This window comes from Stegastes partitus, unplaced genomic scaffold (assembly GCF_000690725.1).
Source record: "Stegastes partitus isolate 25-593 unplaced genomic scaffold, Stegastes_partitus-1.0.2 Scaffold1282, whole genome shotgun sequence".
Classification (NCBI taxonomy): Eukaryota; Metazoa; Chordata; class Actinopteri; family Pomacentridae; genus Stegastes; species Stegastes partitus.
In genome coordinates, this window is record NW_007579013.1 from 180,968 (window position 1) to 207,879 (window position 26,912).

At 39.9% G+C, this 26,912-nt stretch overlaps 1 protein-coding gene across 3 annotated transcripts; it reads left to right on the forward strand.

Annotated features, from left to right (window-relative positions):
• Nucleotides 1-295: 295 nt before the first annotated feature.
• LOC103369404 (sorting nexin-14-like) lies at nucleotides 296-26,508 on the forward strand. Of its 3 annotated transcripts, none has more exons than XM_008298110.1 (30): nucleotides 296-474; nucleotides 647-806; nucleotides 2,172-2,292; nucleotides 2,445-2,518; nucleotides 3,476-3,554; nucleotides 3,676-3,719; nucleotides 3,844-3,931; nucleotides 4,694-4,778; nucleotides 5,138-5,294; nucleotides 5,971-6,046; nucleotides 6,282-6,326; nucleotides 6,573-6,653; nucleotides 6,923-7,037; nucleotides 7,286-7,441; nucleotides 9,468-9,592; nucleotides 10,165-10,223; nucleotides 10,627-10,653; nucleotides 12,298-12,430; nucleotides 12,720-12,906; nucleotides 13,605-13,688; nucleotides 13,833-13,933; nucleotides 14,994-15,105; nucleotides 16,472-16,512; nucleotides 17,402-17,521; nucleotides 18,797-18,920; nucleotides 19,363-19,527; nucleotides 21,405-21,500; nucleotides 22,646-22,737; nucleotides 24,954-25,010; nucleotides 26,334-26,508. In XM_008298110.1, exons 2-30 carry the CDS (start codon nucleotides 670-672, stop codon nucleotides 26,358-26,360), a joined length of 2,808 nt encoding a protein of 935 aa, XP_008296332.1. In that variant the 5' UTR covers nucleotides 296-474; nucleotides 647-669; the 3' UTR covers nucleotides 26,361-26,508. The 3 variants fall into 3 exon arrangements, with proteins under 3 accessions (XP_008296332.1, XP_008296333.1, XP_008296334.1); XM_008298111.1 differs by having other exon boundaries at nucleotides 662-806; XM_008298112.1 differs by lacking the exon at nucleotides 10,627-10,653.
• Nucleotides 26,509-26,912: the final 404 nt, after the last annotated feature.

Genomic DNA, 26,912 nt, shown 5'->3' on the forward strand with positions numbered 1-26,912 from the left:
AAGAATATTGTTTCAATCCAATCCAACTACCTGTAATTTAAAAAAAATAAAATAATGCAAATGTTGAGGTGTCATTAAACACATTTTCTCATAAGGATCAGTTAATCTTATCCATTTCATTAGACTACAGAATGTGCTGTTACTCTCGGTTTAATTAACGTAATATTTGAAACACAGTCCCATTAAAATAATAAACTTTTTTTTCCTTTTTTTGAAAAAGCACAAACTGTCGTCTTTGGCCTTGAACGAGGCGTGAGTTCGGTCTTCAGATCTGGCAACCCGCGACCGGATTAGAAAACATTCCATCTGCGGAGGAAGTCGGTCGGGACTTTCAAACATGGAAAACATGAAGTAAAAAAAACTTTAGAGGAAAGTAATTTGAATGCGGGACCAGTCTGGGCTCCCGCCGAGGACTCCGCCTGTGGATAAGATGTGTTTTAACACATGAAGAAGCGCTTCGTTAGTTCTGTCGCTGTAAGTTGAAGCTCCATCCTAAGCTAACTGTTAGCTAGCTAAAAGTGCTCGGGCTAACTGTCTGCCGCTCTTTAAACGGTTAATGTCACTGTGAGGCGATGTAACTGCGAAATAAAGGCTTCTTAAACATGCCTTTACGGCTAACTTGTCCTGACACATGTTTTTTTCAAAGTTTGGTGTTCAACAGGTGAGAGGATGCCAGGTATCTTTACGTATGTGGAGGATTTGAAGCGGGGGCTGAAGGTTGACGTCCTGCGGGAAGCCGGCCGTCAGTACCCGCTGTCCTGCTTCCTGCTGCTCTCCATGGTGTTGCTCACGGTGCTGCTCAACAGGTGAGAATCGGTGAAAACGTGTCAAATTCAAACAGAAGACACGCTCAGTTTATCAGATAGGGACTGGGTGGCGGGTCATGTGATGTCCGGCGGAGCGTGACCTGCCCGTGTTATCGGAGACTGTGCCGTGGGAACAGTTCAGAAGCTGCTTGAGAATAAGCAGGTTTTAAAGATTTCATCAGTTTTAAAGTAATGCAGCGATAGTTTCCGGTACGTATAATAGTTCATAGCAAGAAGCAACTGTTATTAGCTAATTCGGCGTATTCAACTTTCCAGAATGTAAACTTTATACCTCTGTTCCCTGTAAAAATCTGCATGTGTTCACACAGCTGACGACTTTGAATGTCACATTTTCCAAAACAAATTGATGTGCTCAGCTCTGACAGCACCATCGCCCCTGTCCTCTAAGGTATAGCAATGATTGATAACCATAACTGGTTCACATGACTGTCAGATCTTTTCTGCTGAATGTTATGTGAACTCAGTCATGTCTCCTGTCTGGTAGTGTCATAGAGTCTAATTTTCACATGGAGTCATAAAGTGTCTGTCTGTCTATCCATACCCTTGTTGAATACAGCTTTTTAACTCTGATTAATTAGCCGCAAATTCACGTTAGTTTTTTTAAGATGTGCTGCTGACATTCCAAAAAACCCTTAAAATACTCATTATTTATTATGTTGCAGTGTGATTGTGAGGTTATTAAAGCTTGTTGTTGTTTATTGTTTTGCACCATACCTGATGACATAGTTTCTTATATTGTGTATATCAAGATGGGAGGAAGTGTAAAGATCACTTGGCTTTTGTTTTGCTTTTATAATGTTTTCTGTTTTCTTGTATATGTAAGTCTGTTGGACCCCAGGAAGAATAGCTGTGGCTTTGCTGCAGCTAATGGGGATCTAAATAAACTAAACTAAACCTTAGTGTTTTGTAGACTAGTGTGCAAAATATACAAAAATCCTATTCTTTCCGTTCAAATATTTGTAACTTTAGTGATAAGTTAACTGAAGCTGAAACAACCACAGATTTTGTGCACTTTTTCTGCTCGTCAAGAAATGTTTATAAGCTGACAGGTTTTATTTGTGTGTCTATGTGCTGACACACATAATGTTTCCAAATGCCAAGATGCCAGGAAAACAAGATGTTTAGGTTCAGTTTCTAAGAAGCAGAACATCAATCATGCACGTCAAGAACATGTTGTGCTCTGGTTGTGCACAGACTAAAGATACAAAAACACAATAAATGCATAAAATATAAAAATAATCAACAGTAAAATTACTTCAAGTTGAAAGCAAAACATTTTAAACGACTACCGTGACCTTCTTTTGGAGCTCTGTAGCTGAATGATGTGTAATAATCTCCCTCCAGGTATATCCACATCCTGATGGTCTTCTGGTCGCTCCTGGCTGGTGTCATCACTTTCTATTGCTCCCTTGGACCAGAATCTCTTCTTCCAAACATCTTTTTTACTGTAAAGCCGAGGAACAATGTACGTGAGACATCCAACACGTTGAGCTGAGAAGCATTTGTGTCCTGTTTATTTTTCTGCGCCTGTGTTGCTTACACAGACAAATATTCCATGATTAAGTGTGCACAGATTAACTGGTGATGGTTTCACGTCTGTGTGTTTTTTCCCACCAGCGGCAGGAGCAGGAGTTGTTTCCTCTGGGCCACAGCTGCGCTGTCTGCGGGAAGGTCAAGTGCAAACGTCATCGGTACGTTCACATGATCTCTGAGCAGATAAAATACTTAATGTGATTCTACATTAATGACATTAAACATAACAGTCAATGGAGTTAGTGTTCAGAGTAGTTTACTTGCACTGATAGTTTTCTTATGTACGGTTATGGTACTGTTTTTTGTTACTGCAGTATCTGTATTTTATGCTGCTTTTATCTAATTATCTATTTCCTTTTTTATTCAAGCTGATGGTTTCTTTGCTTGCTTTATTACTGTAACTATGGGCAACATCCCACACATCAATCAAACTTTATTCGTATAGTACTTTATATACACCTCAATCAAGTTGAGTTTAATTGCACACCAGCAGTATGTTGGATCATACTATGGAGAATGAGAATGACTAGTGATGCTTTAATACTTAGTTTCATCACCACTTAACTTTTGAAGGGGACATGTTAGACTTCTCTGCCACCTAGTGGATGTTACGCAGCAGTACTGCAGATAACAGTTTTCCACTTGTTATTGCAAATGATAACAGGATTCTAGTCACTTAATCTGTATACTTTAATGGCGTATATTTTCGGTCAGTGGCTCTCTCACACACACACACACACACACACACACACACACACACACACACACACACACAGTAAACATACTATCAGTGATTCATGACGCAGCCACAGCCCTCAAGGAAAAGACAGATGTTCAAGAATGAACAGACGTCAGTTAAGGGAGCCTTCTCAGACAAAACAGGTGAACAGTAGGAACCAAAAGCAGGATCACAAAACTAGGAAACTAAATCTTAATGTTAACTTTACAGCAGGACACAACTGTTGTGTAGACAGGCAGTGTTTGAATTGCACCAGGAGTGATTTTTCATTCTGGTGTTTTTTAGGATCTTTGTGTTTTTAAACTTTGATGAGCTGAGATGCGTTCAAGAAGCACACTCCTATGACAACACACCAATATTTATTTATTCATTCTAGGCCAACTCTGCTGCTTGAAAACTATCAACCATGGTTGGACCTGAAAGTTCATTCAAAAGTGGATGCTTCAGTAGCAGAGGTACAGCAGTGTATGGATTCATCTAAATAGTCACATTTTGAATTTATTCATGTCAAATGTCCAGATGTTGACATCAGGTTGTTTCTAACCTCTTCTACCTTTTGCTGTTTCTGTTCTGCAGGTGTTTGAGTTAGTTCTGGAGAACTTTGTGTACCCCTGGTACAGGTAAGAAGAAATCCCAAAGCATGTTACTATCCCAAGAAAGTGTATTTTTACATTTTTAAATGTATTTACTTGTTTTATAGACACATGTAAATAAGTTGCTTTAAACTCCTCTGTCTGCTTTCAGGGACATCACAGATGACGAGGCGTGTTTAGATGAAGTGCGAATGACTTTTCGCTTCTTCGCATCAGTGCTCGTTCGCCGAGCTCAGAAGGTGATGCTTAAACGCTCTTCAACAAAACCAGACAAATTAAAGGAAAAGACAGATTTTAATCTCAAAATGTATATTTGCTGAATCTATAGAAGCGACAGAATGCTAAATTCCCTGTTCTAGTCAGCTAAAGGTTGTTACATCACGCTGCAATGTGTTAAAAGTCTTACTGGGCACTGAAGGTTGAAACTGACTGAGATGTAATTTTCAAAAGACTTACAAATTGTTGTAGCCTGCAGGAGGCAGCAGGGATTTTACAGAATGCTTTTGTGATTTTAACTATTGTTGACTTGTTAGGCCTTAATGAATCAGTTATTCTTAATTGATTAGTGGTAGCATTCTCATTGTGCTGCATGTTCAAGTCCAGAAGACGTGTGTTACTTATTTAGTCATACAGTTAAAACACAATTAGTAAGTTGGCAGAGAGATAATCAGCTATTGTAATAATCAATTGTTTCTGTCATTGATAAAGCCAAAAGAGAGCAACTTTTTTCATCAGATAAATCAGTAATGAAACTAATGTAGCATAGTAGCAGCCCTGGATTATGTTGCTGATAATCTGCTAGGAAGTAATGACAAAATGGGAAATAATGTAAATGAACTGACAATAGTTTCCCAATGTGCTTGGTCATTAGTTGTGGGCCTTGTCATCTCTCTTGGTTTTTATTGATATCTTCTATACTTTGGGGAGTGTGACCATATAACAACTATTAAATTCAAGTCTAACAATTCTTAAATTGTACTTTCTGTTCTGTCTACCTGCAGGTTGATGTCACGACTGTGTTCGCAGACAAAGTAATGAAGGCTGCAATGAAGCACATTGAAATTATTGCAAAAGCTCAAGGAAGAGGTAAGAATGTCCACCCAGGGGTTGTTTTACATCTTAAATGCCAACTGCTGACTTCAGACTATTATTTCTATGTTTGTGTTTTTAGTTTTAACATCATGTTTGGCTGCCAGAAACTCAGCTAGAGAACACATTTCTAGAAAGTGTAATCTGGAGACGGCGTTACTTTCCAGGACACAAAGCGAGAATGGAAAGATTAAACCAAACTGTCAAACAGAACACTGTAGCGTGACGCTGAAAACACTGCTGAAATGTTGTGACAGATCAATTTACTTTGTAAATTTGCACTAAGTCCAGTTATCAGATGTTGGGTTTTGTCAGGGGAGGATCATACAATAACGTCTGTGTGTGTCTGTGTGCAGTGAACAATGTGGAGGGTCTACAGCAGGCAGCTCTGGATGAATACGGCGCTGACCTCCACTTCGCTCTGCACAGCCGAAAAGATGAGCTGCTCTACCTGAGGAAGCTGACTGAGATGCTGTTTCCATATGTGATGCCTCCCAAAGCAACAGACTGCAGGTCAGTAGAAGTAAACCACCACCTGTTTCCATCACCCTGGTGTTGTGATTGGAGGGAAGAGATGTATCCAGTTCTCTTTTTCATTTGTTATTTAAGCATTTGTGGCATTTTTCATGCGAACAACAATGTCCCCACCTGTCCTCCGTCTCTGTGATGACTGGCTTTTCACTCCACCCTCTACAGAACGAATATAAACAGCTTTGACTCCTTATGTGGTCGGACAGCATGTTTAGCACATTAGTTCTGGGAGAGCGTATTCTGTCTAGCCTTCAATATCAGAAACGTGTGGATTAGTCTGGAACCTCTCAGTTCTTCAGTTTCAAATGGGCGTTATCAATGAGCACAGACCAAATTTTAGCTTTGGATGCAGTTTGATGGACCTACAACTAATGAAAGTGCCTCAGTGGTGCTCATCTGTACACATATAATCATATCTAAATGATTCTGATTGGCACTTTGTGGGCACATCGAGTGAAAATCAGACATGCTCTACCATAGCAAATGAAAAGTGAGCTTTCAGAACTGTCAGTTTTCTAGGCTTTAAACCGACTCTTATTTCCCCTTGAGTTTGCTTATTATTCAGTTCATGCAGGGAGGACGCAGCTTGAGTTGCTGTTAAATTCCAAAGTTTGATATTGAACGCTGTAACCTGTCATTATGCCTTGTTTTGGTTTAGGTCTCTGGCTCTGCTGCTGCGGGAGGTGATGGCCGGATCTGTTATTCTACCAACCATGGACTTCATGGCTGACCCTGTGAGTGGAGCAGGTTCATGCTGCATGTTGCACATGTGGTTCAAAATTTGAAATTAGTGGATTTTATTTGACTAATAACAATTGCTGAGATCCACAGAGTAGTAATGAAACAATACAGGAGATGAACACTTTTCAGTCTGTCCTCTGAAAACAGGCTTTACTTTTGCTTGACAACGTTTATAATTCGACTAAATCATGACTTTAAGGTAACATGCCACCACTCTTGGTTTTTCAGGATACTGTGAACCTCATGGTGCTCATATTCGTTGATGACACTCCCGTAAGTGAAGCTGTTGCTTTATATCTGATGCACAAACTGTGTATCCAGTTAGGAAAAGCAACCTAATCTAGTTTTAAGACGGCTGCTGTAGTGCTCCGTTTCATTATATAAAAAGTACAGTGCAAAACAAAACAATAGCTGTTACTCTACAGCTCATACTTCTCAATCTAATTAATTGGATTCAGTTGATTGCAGTCAGGTTTTTTGATGTAATTGTTTTTTATTTTACATCTCTTGTGTCTCCAGCCGGAACCAGCCACAGAGCCTCCGTCTGCTCTGGTTCCATTTTTACAGAAATTTGCAGACGTCGGTAACAAGAAGCCGTCTGTAAGTAAATCACTGAGAGAATGAGAGTGAGAGAGAGCGAAGAAATATTCACTGTAGACTGAATATCTCTGTGATAAGACATTAAAACTAAGAAATATTTGTGATCTTGTGCTACATTTTCTGACTAGTTCATCCCCCTTGCTGCCCTTTTTCACTCAGCGTACTTCATCTCTCTATCATCATATAGGCATTTGTGTTGATCTCTGTTTTTGTTGAGTATTTTTTGAACGTTTTCTGTACTGGGGATAACTAACCCTCCAACTGTGTAGGTGCTGAAGCTGGAGCTGAAGGAGATCAGAGAGCAGCAGGATCTCCTCTTTCGTTTCATGAACTTTCTGAAGCAGGAAGGAGCCGTCCACGTGCTGCAGTTCTGCCTCGCTGTTGGTAAGATGAACCTTCGTACGTAAACTTTGCTGCACATTTAATCATCTCTAGGAGTTCAGTGGCCTCGTGAACCTTCATCCTGTTTATCCTGTTCTTGGAAAAAGGAAGTCCTCAAAAACTTGAAAGTGATTCTGGATGAAAAATGGGATATGTTGAGTTCTTAGAAAAAGCTACTTGATTCGGTTAAATAAATGCATCAGGGCTCTCATGTCATCTAACTGAATCAAACCACTTCTCATTTCTTCCAGAGGAGTTTAATGATAAGATCCTGAGTCCAGAGCTGAGTGACTCTGAGCTGCAGCGGTTACACGGCGAGGTGCTGCACATCTATGAGACCTACTGCCTGGACGAGAGCATCGACAAGATCAGCTTTGACCCGTTCATCGTGGAGGAGATACGGAACAGTGAGACACTATTTACTTCTTTGTCATTACCCCACTTTGAGTGCTGGGTGCTGCAGGACTGTTGTGTATGTGCCACATCCCTAATATAAACCAAAACCATGATAAACATTCAGATTGCCAGTGTTGTTTATTGGAGGTAACCCTGACTATATACATCTGTGTTTTTTCATTAACTGAAACCTAAACTAGTGACTCATCACCACATACCCAATCCCCCAGAGATTAGAGGCGAGGCTCAGACTGAATGACGTTCACTTCCTGTCGATTGTGGAGGACCACAGCGCTCCTGAAATGTCGAGGCCAAACCTGGGAAGCATGACATGGCAAATTTTTGAATTTTTGACCTACCTTTCGTATATAGTAAACCCTCAAAGTCCTGATTTCTTTTCACCTCACCAACGTTAACTGTTAAAATAATCTTTAAATGTCGTCAAATTTGTTGGCAAAGCTGGAGAAAAGAGTGTTGGTACAATACTGATTTTGGAGGACAAGGCTGCGTTGGTTGTTGAGTTTGTGATTTTATTAGCTGTATGCATAGTTATATAGATGTTTAAGGAATTGTATACATCTTACATCAAAGTGTAGCTGAATCAGAGGCTTCTCAGCTTGAGGACGGTGAAATTTTAGAGGATAAAAGGAGACTGAGGCACGCTGAGTTTGTTTCAACACTACTGTGCCTGCATAATGCTCACTTTGGCCAATGACGTGAGGTAATCAGACCAAACCAGATGTATTGGTTGAGCAGGCTTTCAAATCTATTGAATAGTAAATTAAAGTGTGGGAGTTGCCAGAGTCGCAGAAACAAAAGAACACATTTCTCTTAAAGATACAGAGATGAAAGTGCAAAAAATGAAGCAGAACAAACAAACGTCAGATGTCAGAGCCAAGAGGAAACAAATAAAGCAATTCATTTATGTCAGAGGCCTAACATTATGTCAAGAAAAATGTAGTCCGTTTGCACCAACCTGTCCTCTGCATGTTTAAGGATAACTTGTTTTTATAGCAGGAAAATCCCAATAAATCGGCGATGAACTGATCCTTGTCACAAGTATTTACAGTAGTTAGTAGATCAGTCAGCCACGTGGGTTCATACGCATCGTTATCCTTTAACCAGTTTCGAGCAGTAAGCGTCGATACTCTGTTAGTGCTGCACACCAAACCAAGTCGTCCCGTTTGTCACAGTAGCAGCTGCTGTATCTGCCGGCCTTTCAGTGTTTGTTTAGTTTGTAGCGCTGCCTCAGTATTTATATTTTATTTACGCTGAACATTCATGGTTAACGATGGGACTGTAACATGTGGAATGTGACATTTGCCAAAGTGCCCCCTTGTTATGTTAATTACAATTTCTAAGGGGAGTTTTTGTGCAGGCGTGCATATGCACAGGCTAGTTATATTATTTTTATCTTTTGCGTGTACATTAACTTTTGGTGTGGATTCTATGCACAGTTTTTTAGCACTAATATGATGGAGATTGTCGCAGATGTTACTGATGTTTAGATGCTCTAAATTAGACATTTTTAATGTGTACATCTTGATTTGTTTTCTGTGCTGCACGCTTACTTCACTGCTCCGTACAGAAGATGAAAATACAGGAAAAGAACAAATTTGTTTTGATGGCATTATAAAGTTCTTGGAAGCTAACTTTGCACAATATATTTGAACATGTACACTGTGATCATAAGTGGCCCGAGAACCTCACCTAATTTTAATGTGGCTCGAAATTCATGTTAAACAACAAAACCTGGTCATTTGATAGTGAAAACACGTAACATGATTTCTCTGATGCTGTTAAAATACATGCAATGTAAATATATATACATTAGAGCAGCTGATTTTCACTGATTTAATGTAGAAGTGAACTCTTCAGCCTGGTGTAGAGTTTCTCTTTAAACAGTTCAGGATGCAGAACTGTTTGTCTGCAAAGTTGTGCAGCATTCTCCTGTTACTCTAAACTTCCTAACTCTGTAAACAGAAACACAAAGCCAAAAGAGCGGCCAGTATAACCATGTGTCGTCTTCCCTAACAGTCGCTAAAGGTCCGTACACTGGTGTGGTGAAGCTGCAGACGATGCGCTGCCTGTTTGAGGCGTACGAACACGTCCTGTCTTTGCTGGAGAGAGTCTTCACGCCGATGTTCTGTCACAGCGATGAAGTAAGACCACAGTAAAACTCATGTACCTATACTTACACAAACCACTCTCATCTGGACATTGACTCTTGTATTGTGTTTACTTACAGATTTGCTGTGCCTAATGCAGTTAGTAAAATGTCAGGTGTTTTTTATTGCGCTGGTTTAGTCCTGAACGCTACAACTACCTAAAGGTTGCAAAGTTAGCATGACCCAAATAGACGTACTTGACACATTATTAGGAAATTCAAACTGAGTTATCATTTAACTGTGCTGCATTAATCTGATGGTTGTCTCAAGTTCATGTACAAAAGTGAAGCATGAAGTATCTGAAATGAACTCCACTTTGATTAGCTACAACATTAAAAGACGTTTATGCTTTAGCAATAAAATAAAACCTAATGATCAATCTGGACACAAAAGTACATTTTGCAGAGCTTCCACTTGCATCATTATCAATATTTTTTTTACATTTGTACTTGAGTTAAGGATCTGAACCTTGTTTTCACCACAAAACATGTAAACAAGAAGTCTTTTCCCTGTGTATTTTGTTCCATGTGCATCAATAACACCGTCTCTCTCTTGTCTCTGTTCAGTACTTCAGACACCTGCTGAGGGGAGCAGAGTCTCCAGCAAGGAACTCAAGAATCAACAGGTTTGTGATGTGGATTGTTGTGTAACTTACACTTTTATTTTGTATTTAAAGATGAAAATGAGTGGTGGGAAAAGGCTGAGTTATAGATGCTGATGCAACTACATTCACAGTAATGGCTTTATTGTTGGTAGAAAATTAATGGATGTACATGATATGAGCAACAGTATGATTTTTTTGAAGATAAACAAAGTTGATTTGTGTTCATATAATGATGGTTGACTTGATTTGTTACTCCTCACTTCAGGCTTGTTTTCAAAGTGTTCACAATTAATATTTTAGCCTGAAGCAACACAAACACTGTCGATCATAGGATACAATTGACTTGTACACCAGCCCAGTTTTACTCACATCTGTCTGAGGTCTTGGTCCAGACGGTCATCATTAGTTGTGCATCTTATTCCAGAAATAGCTTCATTATGGAAGAGAACAGGTAAGTAAGTCGGTGGCATGCTGCCTGTCTGCACAGAGTCTGCTGCCCGCAAGATACTGGATGCAAACAGTTTGCAGTGCGATGCATGTCAATACAGCATATCTCAGTGTAGGCTGCGCTGTGTATCAGACAAATGTTGGCTGTTAAAGGAAAAGTCCTTTTATAACAGATCTTAACATCATGATCTGCTGCAGGGCGCTTCTGTGTGTTTACATTTTGTGCTGATGCTTGCACTTTGAGTTTAAGCTCATGTTTGAAATGATCATCTAAAGAATAAATCACAGACAGCTACAGAAGCGTTCATATGTCTTGGACCCCCATGGGCACCTATGGATGACAGGTGACATTAAAACAACCAAAGATCTTCTGCATAGGTCTTTGGGAATGATTGGAAGGGACGTTTTTAGCCTTCTAGCTTCAGGCTGAAGTGAGCGTATTTGACTTACAGCTTCATGTTGAGTCTGTGTCCTTCAGTAGCTGACAGTCTTAGGTGAGGTCAGTCGATTGAGATTTGAAAGTCTCTGGAGGGAAAGTTGGTGCAACTGTGTCATCATCAAAGTGCCTTTTTAATAACATTAGTAACTCTTTCAAATAGGGATGCATGTCGTTTGAAATCTCTTTGCAAATGCGCTCCTTGACTTTCAGTATAATTTCAAGATAAGAAGATTTTCGACACCTTGTTCTGAGGAAGACAAAATACTTCTCTATATAGTACAGAAAATAAAACTCCTCCACATGTACCAGAGCTTACTGTTGTCTTGCAAAGGCATTTCCTTAATAACACGCAATCAAAAGTAAGCACAATTTTATCTAAATCAGTAAATATTCAGTCAAAGTATGTAACCGGACTGAGCATTTAGTGATTGTTAGTACTTGACGTGTACTTTCAAAACAAAATGCCCCCCAAGAAATTGGCAGCTCCATAATGATAATGTGTGTGTGTATATATGTACATTTATTTATATCGATGCACAATAGATGTCAGACTAGTTTGTTCTATTATCTTTATATTTCTGAAGCATTATGAACAAACAGCAACCGTTTGTCTCCGACGTGGAGGAGAGTGTTTGTTGCTGGAGCACCACAAATGAAGCCAGTACAGGCCTGACATTTAGTTAAGAGTCTTTTGTTCGGTGTTAGAGGTAGTAGTTAATTAATTATTGAATCACTGTAATCTCAGTTGTTGTAAAAGTCTGAATTGTTGCCCTTGTAAAGTAGCAGAGGTTTCACTGGTGTGTGTGGAGACAGAAAAGACAAAAGTAAGAACCTGCGTGACTTTCTCGGATCGATCAGGCACTTTGCCAGGCGTTTAATTATTGTCAGAAAGTTCTCTTCCTATTTTCAAAGTCAAACCACCTGGTTAAACTTTAAAGTATGAACTATAAAGTTAGTTTCAGGAGCTACGTGCTGCTGTGTCCAGTGTATGTAAAAAGCATGAAGCTGTCCTTTATTACTGCACGTCTGCTGCATGGCTCGTTCACTGACAGAATTATCTGTTTGTCTCTTGTCGTGTCACAGCACAAAGAGAAATATGCTGCGTAAATATGCTATTTTACTCCTGCAGGGAAAACTAACACCCAAAGAGGAGGGATGTTTTGAAAGTAGACTAAACAGATGGGATGTGATGTTCTCTGTTCACACTAGAAACATGTCAAAACGAGGGGAGTCGTTCGGCATCAGCAGAATCGGCAGCAAAATCAAAGGTGTGTTCAAGAGCACAACTATGGAAGGAGCCTTACTGCCACCCAGCGCCATGAACGACATCGACGATGATTTTGTGAGTTTTTCTTTGCGGCTGATGTCGCATACAGCAGCAGCTGCTCCCTGAAATCATCACTGCCTTATAGAGACACTAGAGTCATTCATGCTACCACGTTAATCTGTCCATTAGCTGACATTCATTTGGTATCCACTGTTTGGTCTTCATGGATATTTAAATGAGGTAAAACATGTCTTTAGATGTTGTAATTAGGCTGTCATTTGTCTTCACAGCAGGCTCCCCTCAATCAACAGATGGGTTTTCAGATCCAGATGAGTCTCACGGTGGTATTTGTGTGTCCCTGCAGGTGGAAGAGGCGACTGTTGTGATGGAGGACGAGTCTCCTGCTGAGCCAGCCAGTACACCGGGCTCTCACAGGAACCTGTCGGCTTGGACCATCACCATTCCCTTCATCGACTTCTATGACGATATGGTCAAGAAGGAGAAGATTCCTGTCTTCTGCATTGACGTGGAACGCAACGACAGGAAAGACGGTGAGTCGACGGGGATGTAAAATGCAAACTGCTGTATCTTTTGTTTGAGTCGTATTAGTGTAGATTTTTAGTAACGCAGTGCTGCTTTCATGACGCAGAATAAAACATAGTTATGAGCTTCTTACCAGAAATGTTTGAAGTTGAGCCTTAATTTTTCCACTTACAATAAGAGCTCGCTGTCTTATGCAAACACCAAGTCACTGTCCAGCTTGAGATTAAAGCTTTCAGGCTTGTTTAAACCAATGTTTATTTCTTCTTCACAAAAATGTCAGAAATCACAGTCATCCAATTCATCTGTTTTCTTATGTCTTAGTTTTAATTAACAGAACATTCAAACATATATTAACGTTTCAAACCGTTAGCAGGAGAAACAATAATATGTGATCTTTAATGCAAAGTCTGTAAACAGAGCTGCAGAATTCACTGCATTTTAATGATGTTTGTCAGCTGCAGACAGGTTTAAATGCATGAGCATATGTGAGGTCGTGTTCACTGATACTTCAATACTGTATGACTTTCTGGCAGCATTTGATCCAAGGACTTTATCTCAGCAGCAGACAGTTGAATGACTACACATATTTATTCACCTTTAAACCAAATTTAGGTATATTTATAAATACAAATTTCCTCTCACAGGTAAACTCTGTAGTCAGTTCGAGCATTTAATTTGTAATTTGTTCTTCTTCTTCTTTTTGCAGTTGGTCATGAAACTGAGAAGTGGTCGGTCTACAGAAGATACCTGGAGTTCTACGTACTGGAATCAAAACTCACTGAATTTCACGGTAATGTTGATTCTTCATAAAATAACAATCTGAATCTTCTAAAGGCAACACCAGCTCGCACTTTACAGAATAATAGCCCATTTTCTTGTTTCTTTTTTTCTTATCCTCCATGAGCTTCACGCGTGTGTTTGTCATATTTTTCAGGCACATTTGCAGATGCACAGCTTCCATCCAAAAGAATCATCGGACCAAAGAATTTTGAGTTTCTTACATCAAAAAGGGAAGAATTTGAGGAATATTTACAGGTATTTTGCGTTGTACTTGTGTTTTGCACTTTCCAGAGTTGTGTGAGTTGTGAGTTTAAAATGTTTGTTTTAAAGTTCTGAAGAATGAATTCAGTTTAATTCAACCTTTCGTATCATTACGTCTCGATGGGTCATGCTAACTTTGCTCTCCTTACCCCCGCTGTGGAGATTCGGGGGAACAAGTAGTTAAAAAGCTTGAGCTCCCTGCAGATTTTTCAATCATTTTGTTTTCGGTCTGACTGAAGGGAAATACAGAAATTCGCCGCGTGAAATGGACATTTTGCTCACTGTATGAAAGGTCTCCATCCTGGAATATTTGTCTGATGTAATCACTAACATTTCTACATAGTGTTTAATATGCGGATTATTTAATCTGAATAGACACATCAGTGGGAACTACAGCAGGCTGAAATACACCAGAATAATCCTTTGTAGAAATCAGGATTAAGTAGCTGTTGTAGACTCGATATAAAGTGATTTACACGGACCTCAGTCCTGGCGTTAGAGGGCAGTAAAACAGAACAGTATCATCAAGGTTGTAAAGGAAGGAGTCAAATGGACTCCTTCCTTTAACTCAGGACAACCTGAGCTATGAAGATTTTAATCTCAAACAACAAACACAAAGACTTCACATGTCACGAAGATTAAACATGTCATCTTTATTCTGCAGTTAGGTACAAATGTACAGACAGCTTTAACTTGACCACAGAACTACATTGAACAATTTGTTGCAACTGTTTAACTCTGGTATTAAGATGTGTAATCCTGAAGAAGGTGTATTATTTGATCTTATGTTGTTGATCTGTATTCTCTATGTTTCTCCCTCCCACAAAGACGCTCTTTCAAATTTTGACCTTTATTGCTTTCTAAAACATTAATTCATCTGCTGATAATTTGTACAATTGATTTGGTCATTTTTTAGTCCTTAAAACGTCAAAAAAAGTCACTTCTCTGAATCACGGCATTTAGAATATGTAGTCATTTAAATGTGTGTTCATGAGAGGAACAGTTGTGAAGCGGCCTGAACTCTGACATGTGTTTGTTGTCGGTGTGTGTGCAGAGACTCCTGCAGCATCCAGAGCTCAGCAACAGTCAGCTGCTGGCAGACTTCCTGTCTCCTCACAGCATGGAGTCTCAGTTCCTGGACAGGATGCTGCCTGATGTCAACTTGGGTATGTACATATTTACACTGTACGCCTGTCGAGCATTATTTATTAAAGTATGAGAGACGGTGTCATGTTGCCCTCTGAGTCCTGCAGCAGGTTGGGGATGATGAACACTTTGATAACATTTGCAGATTTATTCAGCCAACATCACAGTCCTGTCTGAAGTTACTGCCACAAAGAGTTCAGTTCATCATTCAGTTTAATTCTGTATCAGCTTTTAGGAGAATTATGTTCTGATGTTGTGAGTTTATCATTTCTATTTTTCAAATTAATAACTCCACAGAAACCAGATTTTCAGAATGAACATAATTAATAGTTTCAGTTTCACATAAAATATCAAATTTAAAGGAACACAGTTAATTAAATTTGTATGTGTGATTGTGCATATGCTGTGAATGTTGTGGAGTGTGTGTTTTTGAAACTACCGGGCAAAATATTTCTATTCTTGATGAATTTTGGAGTCAAACACAAAACCTTTATATTTATTCAACTACAGTAAACCTTTTATTTTAAACACTCCTAAATAGTTTAATCATGATACTGAAATTTCAAACTTTGATGCAATACCTCAAAAACTATTGGCATTTTATAATATCTTCAATACCAGTTGGAACAATTCTGAAGCATCGGGGACATGACATTTTAGATTTTTGTTAAAAGATGAATTTTGAATGAAGAATGATTTTGGCGAGGTACATTTATTCATTCATGAAAACTTTTTCCAAAGGCAAGAAAGTGCAAAACAAATAAGAGAAAAGAAACATTTATGCATTTCCAAGTAAAGGTTGTGCTGTTTCCATGGAAGGGCAGGGCTTCAGCTTGCAGTAAAAAATGAGGCCACAGTGAGTTACAATGCCCATAAATCGCTTCAGTCCAAAAGCACTAAAGTGGAAGTAAAAGTTTTTAAGCAACAAATGAGTGAGAAACAGTCGAATGAAACAGTGTTCATCTGGCATAAAGAAGATGAGGCTGAGAAGCAGCAGCATGGTGGATGAGTGAGTAGAAATGAGGCTGTGTGCTGCGGTATTGGTGTGTCAACTCACTGTCAATGAAAAGAAGCAAACGTGCAGCTGGTTTGAATGTATCGATACTGCAGGAAATAATCAATAAAACAGTTTCACACACTTGATTGATTTGTACTGAAAATCTATGTTTTTGACTCTACTCCTAAATGTCCACTTCGATAAACTTGACTGTGTTTATTTTAAAATATGTTGTGTTTAATACATTTTACATTGATTACATTTCATGTTTCTAAAATCTTCTACAGACCTCCTGCTCCCTCTGTGTTTTCTAAGTGTCACATATTTTACCAAACCACTGTTTCTGTTTGCTGTTCAGTCACTTTGGTAACTGAATCTTTGTTTTACAGGGAAAATATTCAAGTCTGTTCCAGGAAAATTGATAAAAGAGGTGAGTGTCAGCTGAGCCAAATGTTGTTCCAAGGATGATTCATAATGAACCTCTGTTTTTCCTTATTTCCAGTCACACCCACAATATATTTGACAGTTTCCAGTCTTTGCGCTACGGTAAACTCATAGGCTGTCTGCTGTATCGTACCAACTCCTGCTTTCTACTGTTTTATGCTTTTTGTCAAACCTCCCCACCCTTTTTTCAAATATAATTATGGGAATAAACATCTCATGATGTATGGAAGGAGTTATTTTAGGTGCACATACACCCATACAATACAAACAAAGAGCAAAGACAGCTGCCATTGTTACAACCAAAAAAGAAAACAACACAAGCAAACTGTCACACAGCACAAGAAAATACACTGTGTTCAGCTGAAATGTTATAGTAGTATACAGATTTTACAGTATGTCAAAGTGAGCTCAGAAAAAACAAACCTTGCTTGTTCTTTAATGAAGGAGATGTTTTCTCAAGGTCTGTGTAGATGATGTGTCGTGTATAATTGGGTCTGCAGGGAGGACCAAGGGTGAGGATGTGAGCGAGTTCATAATTAATATTCCTAGAGGGCCCAGAGGTGTTGTGCAGCTGACCCTCACCTCTCCGTGTGGGTGTGGGAAATGAGACAGATTGACGTCTGAAAGCCTCCTTTGTTCGGTGCTGTACAGTGACAACGTGCCGCTGCTGTCCAAGATACAACCACAGTCCAGAATCATGCAGGAAACAATGACTGTGCAGTGGGGTGGAGGAACTTCCTGTCACTTTAAGTGTACTTTATAGCATGTCATTACTGCATTTTTTTGCTTGAAATTGCACCAGTTAACAAAATCTGTTTGTTTTGCAGTGGAAATGATATTACACAGAGTGAAACTTACCGATGTCTGTTTTTCAGAGAGGACAGAACCTGGAGCCTTTCATCCAGTCCTTCTTCAACTCATGCGAGTCTCCCAAACCAAAACCCAGCCGACCTGAGCTGACCATCCTCAGCCCCACTGCAGAGAACAACAAGAAGGTAAAATAAGTCCTGTTCAACACAAACTAAGCATCTCCCTGAAACTAGAGCAGAATGTTTCAGACCATCCCAACACTCCTCAGATACACCGGCTCCAAAACTGACCTCTTAGTTTTATCGAAAAAATAAATTTGAAGGATGCTTTCCTGACAGTCTGCAGAAAATTTTATCAGATTTGAGAGGAAAGAAATTTCCTTTTCCTCTGGACAGGAAACATTATGTTCACTGATAAAGCCTTCATGTCAGGCCAAAAACTAGCACTGTTAGCACCATACAGTGTGTTAAAACCTGTATTCATAATCCGCTAGTTATGTCAGCAGGCAGCGCTGGATGATCTGGATGAAATATCCTTTATGTGAGGGGTGATCAAACAGTTCTGGGACCGTTTGTGGTGCACCTGCATGGAGCACGTCGTAGTCATGTGGTGCAACATGTGTCATCAGTAACTGTCACGAGTTCAGAAACCAAATGACTCAATGCAGAATCTGTGTCACACGTATTTTTGTAACCACTGGCAGCAAAGAAGAAAACATGACATTAGGTGTCGATGCTGGGTCGATTCAAACTTTATGTGGAGGATCACCACTGGTGAAAGTTAGATTGATGAGTGTAGATTGATGAATAATTTCAATATTTAACATTAAATGTACATTACAGTTAGATGTGCAAAAAGTACATTTTCTGGAAATTCACTTGAGAAACTGACAGCAGAGAAAATCAGTCTGTATTTGTTGAATCCAGTCGATGAAATGCCTGAGAATGATCATATGTGAAGTTTTTGAACATTGCCACTGAGTTGGTGCATCCCACAACAGTTACTGGAACACATGATAAAACATGCAGCATATTTAATTAATGGATTGATTTTTTGTTTGACAAGAGGAAAACCTTTAAGTTTAAAATCTCTTTTTCAAGGGAGACTTCACTGAGAGAGCACCACAAAATGAAAAGTCACTAAAAGTCAAAGACACTTTTGTTCCACTGACAAAACAATCAAACCATGTTCTGTAGAGGTTCCTAAACAAAAAAAGAAAAAACAAAAACAAACAGGCTGTAAACTTTAAAAAAAAAATGTACATATATAACCAATATTATTAAAGAAAACAGAAAAGTAAACACTAGTAACAAAACTCATCTCATTTCTAACATCGATTATCTGCTATTAATCATATAAACCAAACATGTTGAACATAACAGCGACGTTTGAAGCTGTATAGTTTCCCTCCAGGACTGTGTGGTTCTTCATTTTCCTGACGGCGTGTCTTTCTCCTGCAGCTCTTCACCGATCTGTTCAGGAACAACGCAAACATCTCGGTGGGTTCGGAGATTAAACAGAACAGCAACTACTTCATGGAAATGGTCACCGTTGCGGGCATGTATGACTACATGATGTATGTCGGTAAGTTTAGCAACAGGAAGCAACCTTTACAGACAAGTTTCTCAGTTTCACCGACACGTAGCGCAGAACCTTTGAACCATGTAAAGTGTTGTACATGAGACAGAAGACAGTCAGTCCCTCACTGTGTTTTTCTCAGCTCAGTTTTCAAGTAAAATGAAGTAAATGACGCACTAACAGTGAAACTAAATCATATAAAATCCTTGAAAATTACCCGAGTCACAGACATAATTGCTTTAAATGCAGATTATAATTAGATGAGAGTTGGCACAGTTGAAGTGAAGCAAGATCAAAACAACTGAAGGAACTGTAGGTTCTGATACATTCACAACTTAACTCTGTCTTTGTTGCATTTTGGTTATTTGCCCTGTGAATGAAAGCATCGTCTGCAGCCTGTCTGGTGTGTTTTTCACTCTTCAGTCTGTGCTGGTGTTTTGACCAACAGGTCGGGTCGTGTTCCACGTGCCGGACTGGCTGCATCACATGTTGGCCGCTGGAAGGATCCTGTTCAAGAGCACGTTTGAAGCCTACATGGACCAGTACATGCAGTCGAAACTGGAGCAGATCCTCCAGGAGCACCGCATGGTCTCCCTCATCACCCAGCTCAGAGGTAGGATCATGTCAGATTAAGTCCTTTATTCCATTTCTCAGTTGTTCAAAAGACAAATGTTGCTGGCAGCAGCTCATATCAGATTAATTCAGAGACCTGGTGGCAGCGTGAATGTAAAGAACGCTCTCTGAACTATTCAGAAATCCAGTGCAGACACCAATCAGTAGCATGAGACAGAAGGAGACACACGTACAGCAACGTGCCTTTGACCGACTCTGCAGTTATGTGGTATTCCACTGAAATTAGTGGTCACTGGGAGGCCGAAGATTGTTCATGAGATGCCGTCTCTTTATCTGACGCTTCAGGAAATAGAGGTACTTTAACCCTTTGTTACAACCCAGCTCGAGGAAAGGGAAACGAGAAAGTAGCAGAACCAAATGTAATTGGTTTAAAAGTAACAATTATTTATTTACAGGAGTTAATAAAAAAAAAAAACTGAGGAAACAGGGCATAAAGGTGCTCTTTAACTTAAACACCCAAACAAAAGCTCTTAGAACTAAAAGCCTGCTGCCAAACAAAACAAAGGAAAAACCAAGTTCAACTGAACAACAAAAAGGGTTCAAAATCAAAGCATACCAAATCAGCGCCTACTTTACTGGAAATGAAAACAATCCCTACTGAGCCCTGTTCAAGAACAGTTTTAGGAAAAAGTGCCTTTACATAACAAAACAAAAGTTCTCCTGTGAAATCAGGCACTGGTGCGCTGCATACAGCCACCCTGTCAATTGGACTCCTCCACTTCAATAGGCTGCTGTCATCAGTTGGCAGGTCTTCATTGGGGTCCTGCGTGATTGGCCTGACTCCGCCCATCTGCCCTGGCCCAATCCACAACCGGCAACGGCACACTGAAATTTCCATAATATAAAAAAAAACACAACAAAGAAGGAAGGGCCGGCAGCTGTAACACCCTTTAACACCGACCGGGTGAAAATTCTGCTCGGCCGATTCTTAATAATCATCTGAAAGCACAAAGCAAGCGAGAACCACAGCAACAATAGCTCCTTACTTTGTGACAAGAAAAGTTTCTTAACTTTTCTGTCATCTTTCGGGGCTCATACTAATAATTTACACTTGTACATACGTTTGTGCTGCACACTGTAACAAAGTGTTTCAGTGCATTTGGTATTTTTTTTTTTTTTTTTTTAAATCAGAAAAGAGGATAAATGATAATAAATGTTTGATGTTCAGCTGATCAACTTCAGAATTTGGCTCAAAAGCTTGTGAAAAATAAGGTGGCAGAGTTTAAAAGGCCTCAGCTGTTATTTCAGTTTGTCACATATTTAATCAAGATTTGAGTCATTTAAGTGTTTGATTAAAGTCTTTATGAGCAGTTTCTAAGTCCGACTGTAGCTGCTGAACCTGGTTTGACCGACCACAGCGCTGCTTTTAATATATTTATTAGGAATCAACAATGACAAGATAACACCACACCATACAAAATCAACATGTACATTTAATGTCAATAGTTGTAATAATGAATTTTTGACTGTATCACCTGCACTTGTCATGGACTGTCCTTTACATCTCACTTTTCCTACTTTTCCTAAAGGATCTGAATATGTCTGTCCTCTAACAAAACTCGCACAGTCTCACCCACGTTTTTAGTTGTTCCACACCAGCTCTAAAGACAAAGAATGTTTTCAGCGCCCTTTAAAAACTGCTCCTGTTAATCCTTGTTTTTGAAACTCAACAAAGCTGATAAAGCCGTGACGACTATCTTCAGTCATATCTAGGATTTGAATGTGCATGTAAGAGTTTTGTTTTTGTTTTTCAAGCACTGAAACAAAAAAGAATGGAAGACATGAGGAGAGACTTATAAAGCTTTGATATATCAACGTTTAATCCGGCGCTCTTCATGTTGTTGTTTTTTCCTGCAGACGCCGTTTTCTGTGAGAACAGTGAGGAGCGAAGAGCAGAGGACAAACAAATCAGAGCCAAGCAGACGTTTGAGGAAATGATGAAATATTTACCAGGTCAGTTTGCTTCAGTCGCCACGTTTCATTTACGTTATGTTCATATTGTGATCTATTCATCATCCACTTGTACCGGCCATGTTTGGTTGGAGCACCTAAACTCAAATTCTGCCTGAACGATCTGCTGCAGAGCTCCGACTCACCAAACCACCAGCTGCTTCTTATTTTTTAATTCTTAGCTCACGAGCAATTTTTCTTATCTTTTGACTTTTATACTGTTGTCAGTAAAATGTTGTGTTTTATTGTTTGTTTTTTTCCCTGTATCTGACGTTGGTGTTTGGTAGCACTTGAGTTTAAAAGATGCTTTGCAAATAAACCAGTGCACAACACCGTCTGTATCAATGAAGGGAACAGATATCAAAGTGTGTACATGGGTTAAACTGTAAAGTATTGTTAATTACCTCTAAGGCCCTTCATGGTGTAGCCTCCATATATATCTCTGAATTATTAAATCCTTACTCTGCCAGCTGACCTCTCTGATCCAACGATCAAGGCCTCTTGGTTGTTCTTCGCTCCCTTTTTAAATCTAGAGGTGACCGTGCTTTTGAGGTTGTTGCTCCTGAGCTCTGGAACAATCGGCCTGCTGCCATTAGATCTGCTGACTCTGAGGAGTCTCTAAAAAAAACTGTTAAAAACCCACTTTTATAGGCAATTGCATGTTGCTATCCTCATGTCTGTCCTGTCCTCTCTGTATTTTCCTTTCCTGTGCTGATACTCTGTCGAGACATGTTTGTTTGAACTCATTTTAAATTGCATCACATTAACTTTGTACTATATTTTATCAAAATTGTGTTTTATCTTTTTGGATTATGTGAAAGCACTTTGTACCCCTGTGTTTTAAAAAGCGCTTTATAAGTAAACCTATTATTCTTATTATTAAAAGTTTAAAACACACACTGTCAATGAAATGACACTTTTGAACTCTGAGATGTTCAGTCAAATGCACAGACTGAACCTGTAGACGTCCTGTGGTCATTTCTTGTTACATGGTTGTGTCTGAGCGTCCGTAAAAATGTCATCAGTTTAATAATACTAATACGGCTCCTTATTATTGTGCTCATCAGGACTATAACATTCTCTGCCAAAACATGAACTGTTTCATGCTGCCAATGTTGAATGCATTAAAAATGTGCGTTTGATTTCAGACTTTGTCGGAAAATGCATCGGCGAGGAGGCAAAATATGAAGGTATCCAGCTCCTCTTCGACGGTTTGCAGCAGCCGCTCCTCAACAAGCAGGTAAACAGCAAAACGTGTACCTGTGGGGGAAGCAGGTGCAGGGGGCAAAACAACAGACACATCTGCAGGCAGTAGTGGTTTGGGGAAGATTACCCTCCGGTGCATTTTGTGACACCTGAGGTTAAGCAGGTGTGTACTCTTAGTGAACAGCCACACGAACTCCTCCGGCATAACCAGGCTCAGGGAAGACGGCCATCTGCCTCCACTGGTTGGGTGAGAGTGGGGATGAGGGAGGATGGGGAAAACAGGAAAGCAGATGGAGAGCAAGCAACAGAACGGAATGATAAGTATTTTGGGGGTCGGTGAGGCCAGCGGCTGCAGGTCAGGGACGTGAAGCTCCGTATCCAGACGTCCGCAGAGAGAACAAGGACAGGACCTCTTGGGAAACAGAGTTAGTGACATGTAATGGTGGTTCTAACTGTATGGAAGGAAGAGAGAGGAGAGAAATCCACCACCCAGCATAACTACAATCCAAAGTATTGAATAACTAATCTGTCAAATAATTCATTGTGAGTTTAGAGAGTGCCTGGGCTTCTGGAGGACACGTGTACAGTTTACCTCCTCACCTTTTCAGTGGCAGTAGTTCTCAGTGTTCTTCTGTTGCATGTTCAAGCAGGTCTGTCATTGTGAAGCTGCTCATGTGCACACAGACTGAGACACGTGATGTTTTACCCTCCATGGTTCACAGTAAAAGCCACCTGGTTTACCTGCTCTTTAATGTGACACAGCATTTTGCATTATCAGTACTTTCATTGAGCTCAATGTCAGGAGAGTGAAGAGCAAAGAGTGAGGCTGCTGCGTGGTCCAGTGAACCCTTCACGCTTAGATTAGAAATAGGGGAAGTGCTGGAGTCTGCAAACAGCAATAAAAACACCATAAAACTAGTGAATGTAAACACATTAAGCAGCTCCTTCAGAAAACATGCTGACCATCGACAGAATAAATAATCAGATGAGGTCTTTGTGTGTCATTGACTTCCTCCAAAAACATTTGTGAAGCCGATTTTTTTTATATATATCTTGCAGGGTTTAATTCTGTGTTATCTAACTCGTCTCAGCCCATGAGCTGTATAACATGGTTTCTTGCTGAATTACTGCAATTAATGGATCAGAGAAATGGCATGAAGTCATGGATCAGAGCCAGGTATTGCCAGGCCTATTCTCAACAGACGTTTATTTGTTCCTGTGGGGAAACTGGTTTGCAGCAGAAAAAAACTCGAGATGGCATTTCACACTTAGCCCACAAACACAGTTTACAATAATGTCTCCACATTTTGCACATTATGGCCAGACCAGCTGGATCTTATTTCTGGTCCATATTTAAGAATGTGATGGCTTGTGGAATGAAAGACACTTTGGACCTGAGGAGGACAATAACACATGGCAGTTTAAAGAACGGGGCAAGTGGATGCTTCTCGTCAGCCATGATAGTATTGGTCTCGTTCTAATTTGCTCTTTTCCCTCCATACTGCCCTGAAAGCTGAGTTAGCGATCACTTTTCTTTCATTAATTTTTAAACCATCCCAGTGTACAAGTTGTTGAGCCGAGAAGAGCTGTGTTTGTTTTCGTGAGAGCATTTAGTTTCACAGCACACATGTCCTTGCATGTTTTATTTTGCAAGCCAAGTTACAAACAGAAGCTGCATTAAAGCAAAATCTAAATATCCACAGCTTCAGTACAGTCGCTCACAGTCGACTGTTTCTTCTTTACTCAGGCAGTGTTTTTACCAGCACCTCGTTTTCAAGACTGGAAACGGGAATATTGATGTATAACTTCAGGCTACAGTCCTAAAAATGCATCAGTAGGACAGACATTTTCTACAGTGTTAAAATAAGTAAATGTTTTGTTTTTTATAAATGCAGGACTGTTTTTATTACAACATTAAGATGGAACTTCTTACATGTTTAACGTTTTCTGAATAAGCCAAACAAAAACTTGACCCCAACAAAGTCTAAAATATCGTATTTAATAGAATTTACAAACACATCTCACTCTGTTTCCACCGTCAGTCCCACTGGCAGCACTGCTTGACTGTATGTAACTTATTTAATAGTGAATGTAATCTGGCTGAGAGAACAACCAAATGGTCGAGTGAGATCCAAAGACGTTTGTTGAATTCTACGTTACAGCGACTGTTTCACAACAACATGCAGTAAAATGAAGCAGCACTAGTCCAAGTCTTCTTCTCTGACTGATGATTGTTTTTTATCTCCTCAGATGACCTACGTCCTGCTGGACATCGCCGTGCAGGAACTGTTTCCTGAACTCAGCAAGGTAAACAACATGACAGCAGAGAATGTAACGTACAGCAAATGTTCCATGTATGGCGTTGTTTAGCAGAGATGAGGGAGGCTGAAGGAATCCAGGAGACTCCGATCTTATCCAACACTCAGCACACTGACAGCAGCAATTCTTCCAAGTAACCGAAGATGTTTATGTCCTCTAAGAACTATTAGATGTGTAACAGTGTGAACATACTCAGAAAGACGTAATTGAAACTGAGAAATTAGGATGTTACACGTGAGGTTTCTGTGTGAATGCTGAGCCCAGTTCTTTTTATCTAAGAGCTAAAACAAAGGCCACTGACACTTGCTTAAGTTTCCTGAGGATGTTCAGCTCTCATCTGAAGGGCGTCTTCAGCTCTTAGTGGTCGGCAGACAGTCTCTGGTGTTTAAGCACCTGTGGAGTCGATAGCACTACGAGAATCAATGAAGTCACGTGTGAGTCGCAACACGTTTAGGGGGAACTTTGTCAAGCCTGAGACAAACGCCCAGGTGTACGCAGAGCAATGTAGCGTACACAGTTACACACAGCAGTAAAAGCCATCTACAGCCAACTGAAACAGCCATCATGAACCAGAGGTGATCCAAGGCTCCACTTATCAGCTACTCACAGTGCAGTCCTGGGATCTCTCCCCCCCACAGCTTAACACCTGGTCACACTTCTGCTCAGGAGACCACAGTGACTCACATGATGAGCAGGTGGATCACACGAGGTTTCAGTGACTCTCAACGGCCCACCACATCGTAAAGACCTTGAACTGTCCACCAGCCACAACAAAACTGATGAGAGCTGAACAGTCTTCAAGAAACCTAAACAGCTGCCTCATAGATATGTGTGATCTAAGAGTCTACACAGAATAAAAAAAACTTTATCTGTAACTCAGTTGAACCAAAGTAAACATTTAAAATAAGACACTAAAAGCTAAGCTGCAGGTAAAAGATAATCCATCATCTTGGTTGTTTCCTTTGGTTGATAAACATCGATTCCTTTTAACACTATTATGAGAGTCAGACCTGGTTTTACGGGTTAAACACTGAATAAAGTAATTTAAAGAACCCCTTAAGTTCAGTTGAGCATCTGTCCTCAAACTTCTAAACAAAAAAAGCAAGAATTTCTTATCAATTAACCACAGAGAACCATAAAAGACTCCACAAAAATCATTATTAAAATGAAATCAGACATAGAAGCTGAATCAGTGTGTAGATTTCTCACAGCATAAATATTCATTATTTTAACATGACAGACTTTTGTTATCGTGGTAAACTGAAGTGATGATTGGCTGAATGTTTTGTTTTGTTGTTTCGTCCTCTGCAGGGAGTGAGGGAGGCGATCATCGTGTGAACCAGACGATAAACCCGACGCTGTTTCTACATCCTGAACAACAGAAGTGCAATATTCTCAAACTATTTCCAAAAGCTCTGGGACAGTTACTGCATTCCAATGTTGATTAATGCACTAATAAAGAGATATATTTATTGATATCACTGCAGTTAGACTGATGTGTTTTCTTTCAACACGTGGCAATATTTGCACACGATTTTAGATTATGTATAATTTCTTTTTTTTTAAGTCATTAAATGTGTCTGAATGTCAAAAGTCTTTGCAAGTCAGGTTCAGGAAAAGTTTTGGGGTTTTTTTGTTTGTTTTTTTGCCGAACATTCCAGTGTTCTGGGGCTGCAAGGCGGCGCCGAAGTTACCACCGTTGCCTCGCAACTACAAGGTCGACAGTTCGCGTCCCGGTGAGGACACCCGGGATCTTTCTGCGTAGAGTTTGCATGTTCTCCCTGTGCAGCGTGGGTTCTCTCCAGCTTCCTCCCACACAGTCCAAAAACATGTTGAGGTTAACTGGTGATCCTAAATTGTCCGTAGGTGTGAATGTGAGTGTGCTTGGTT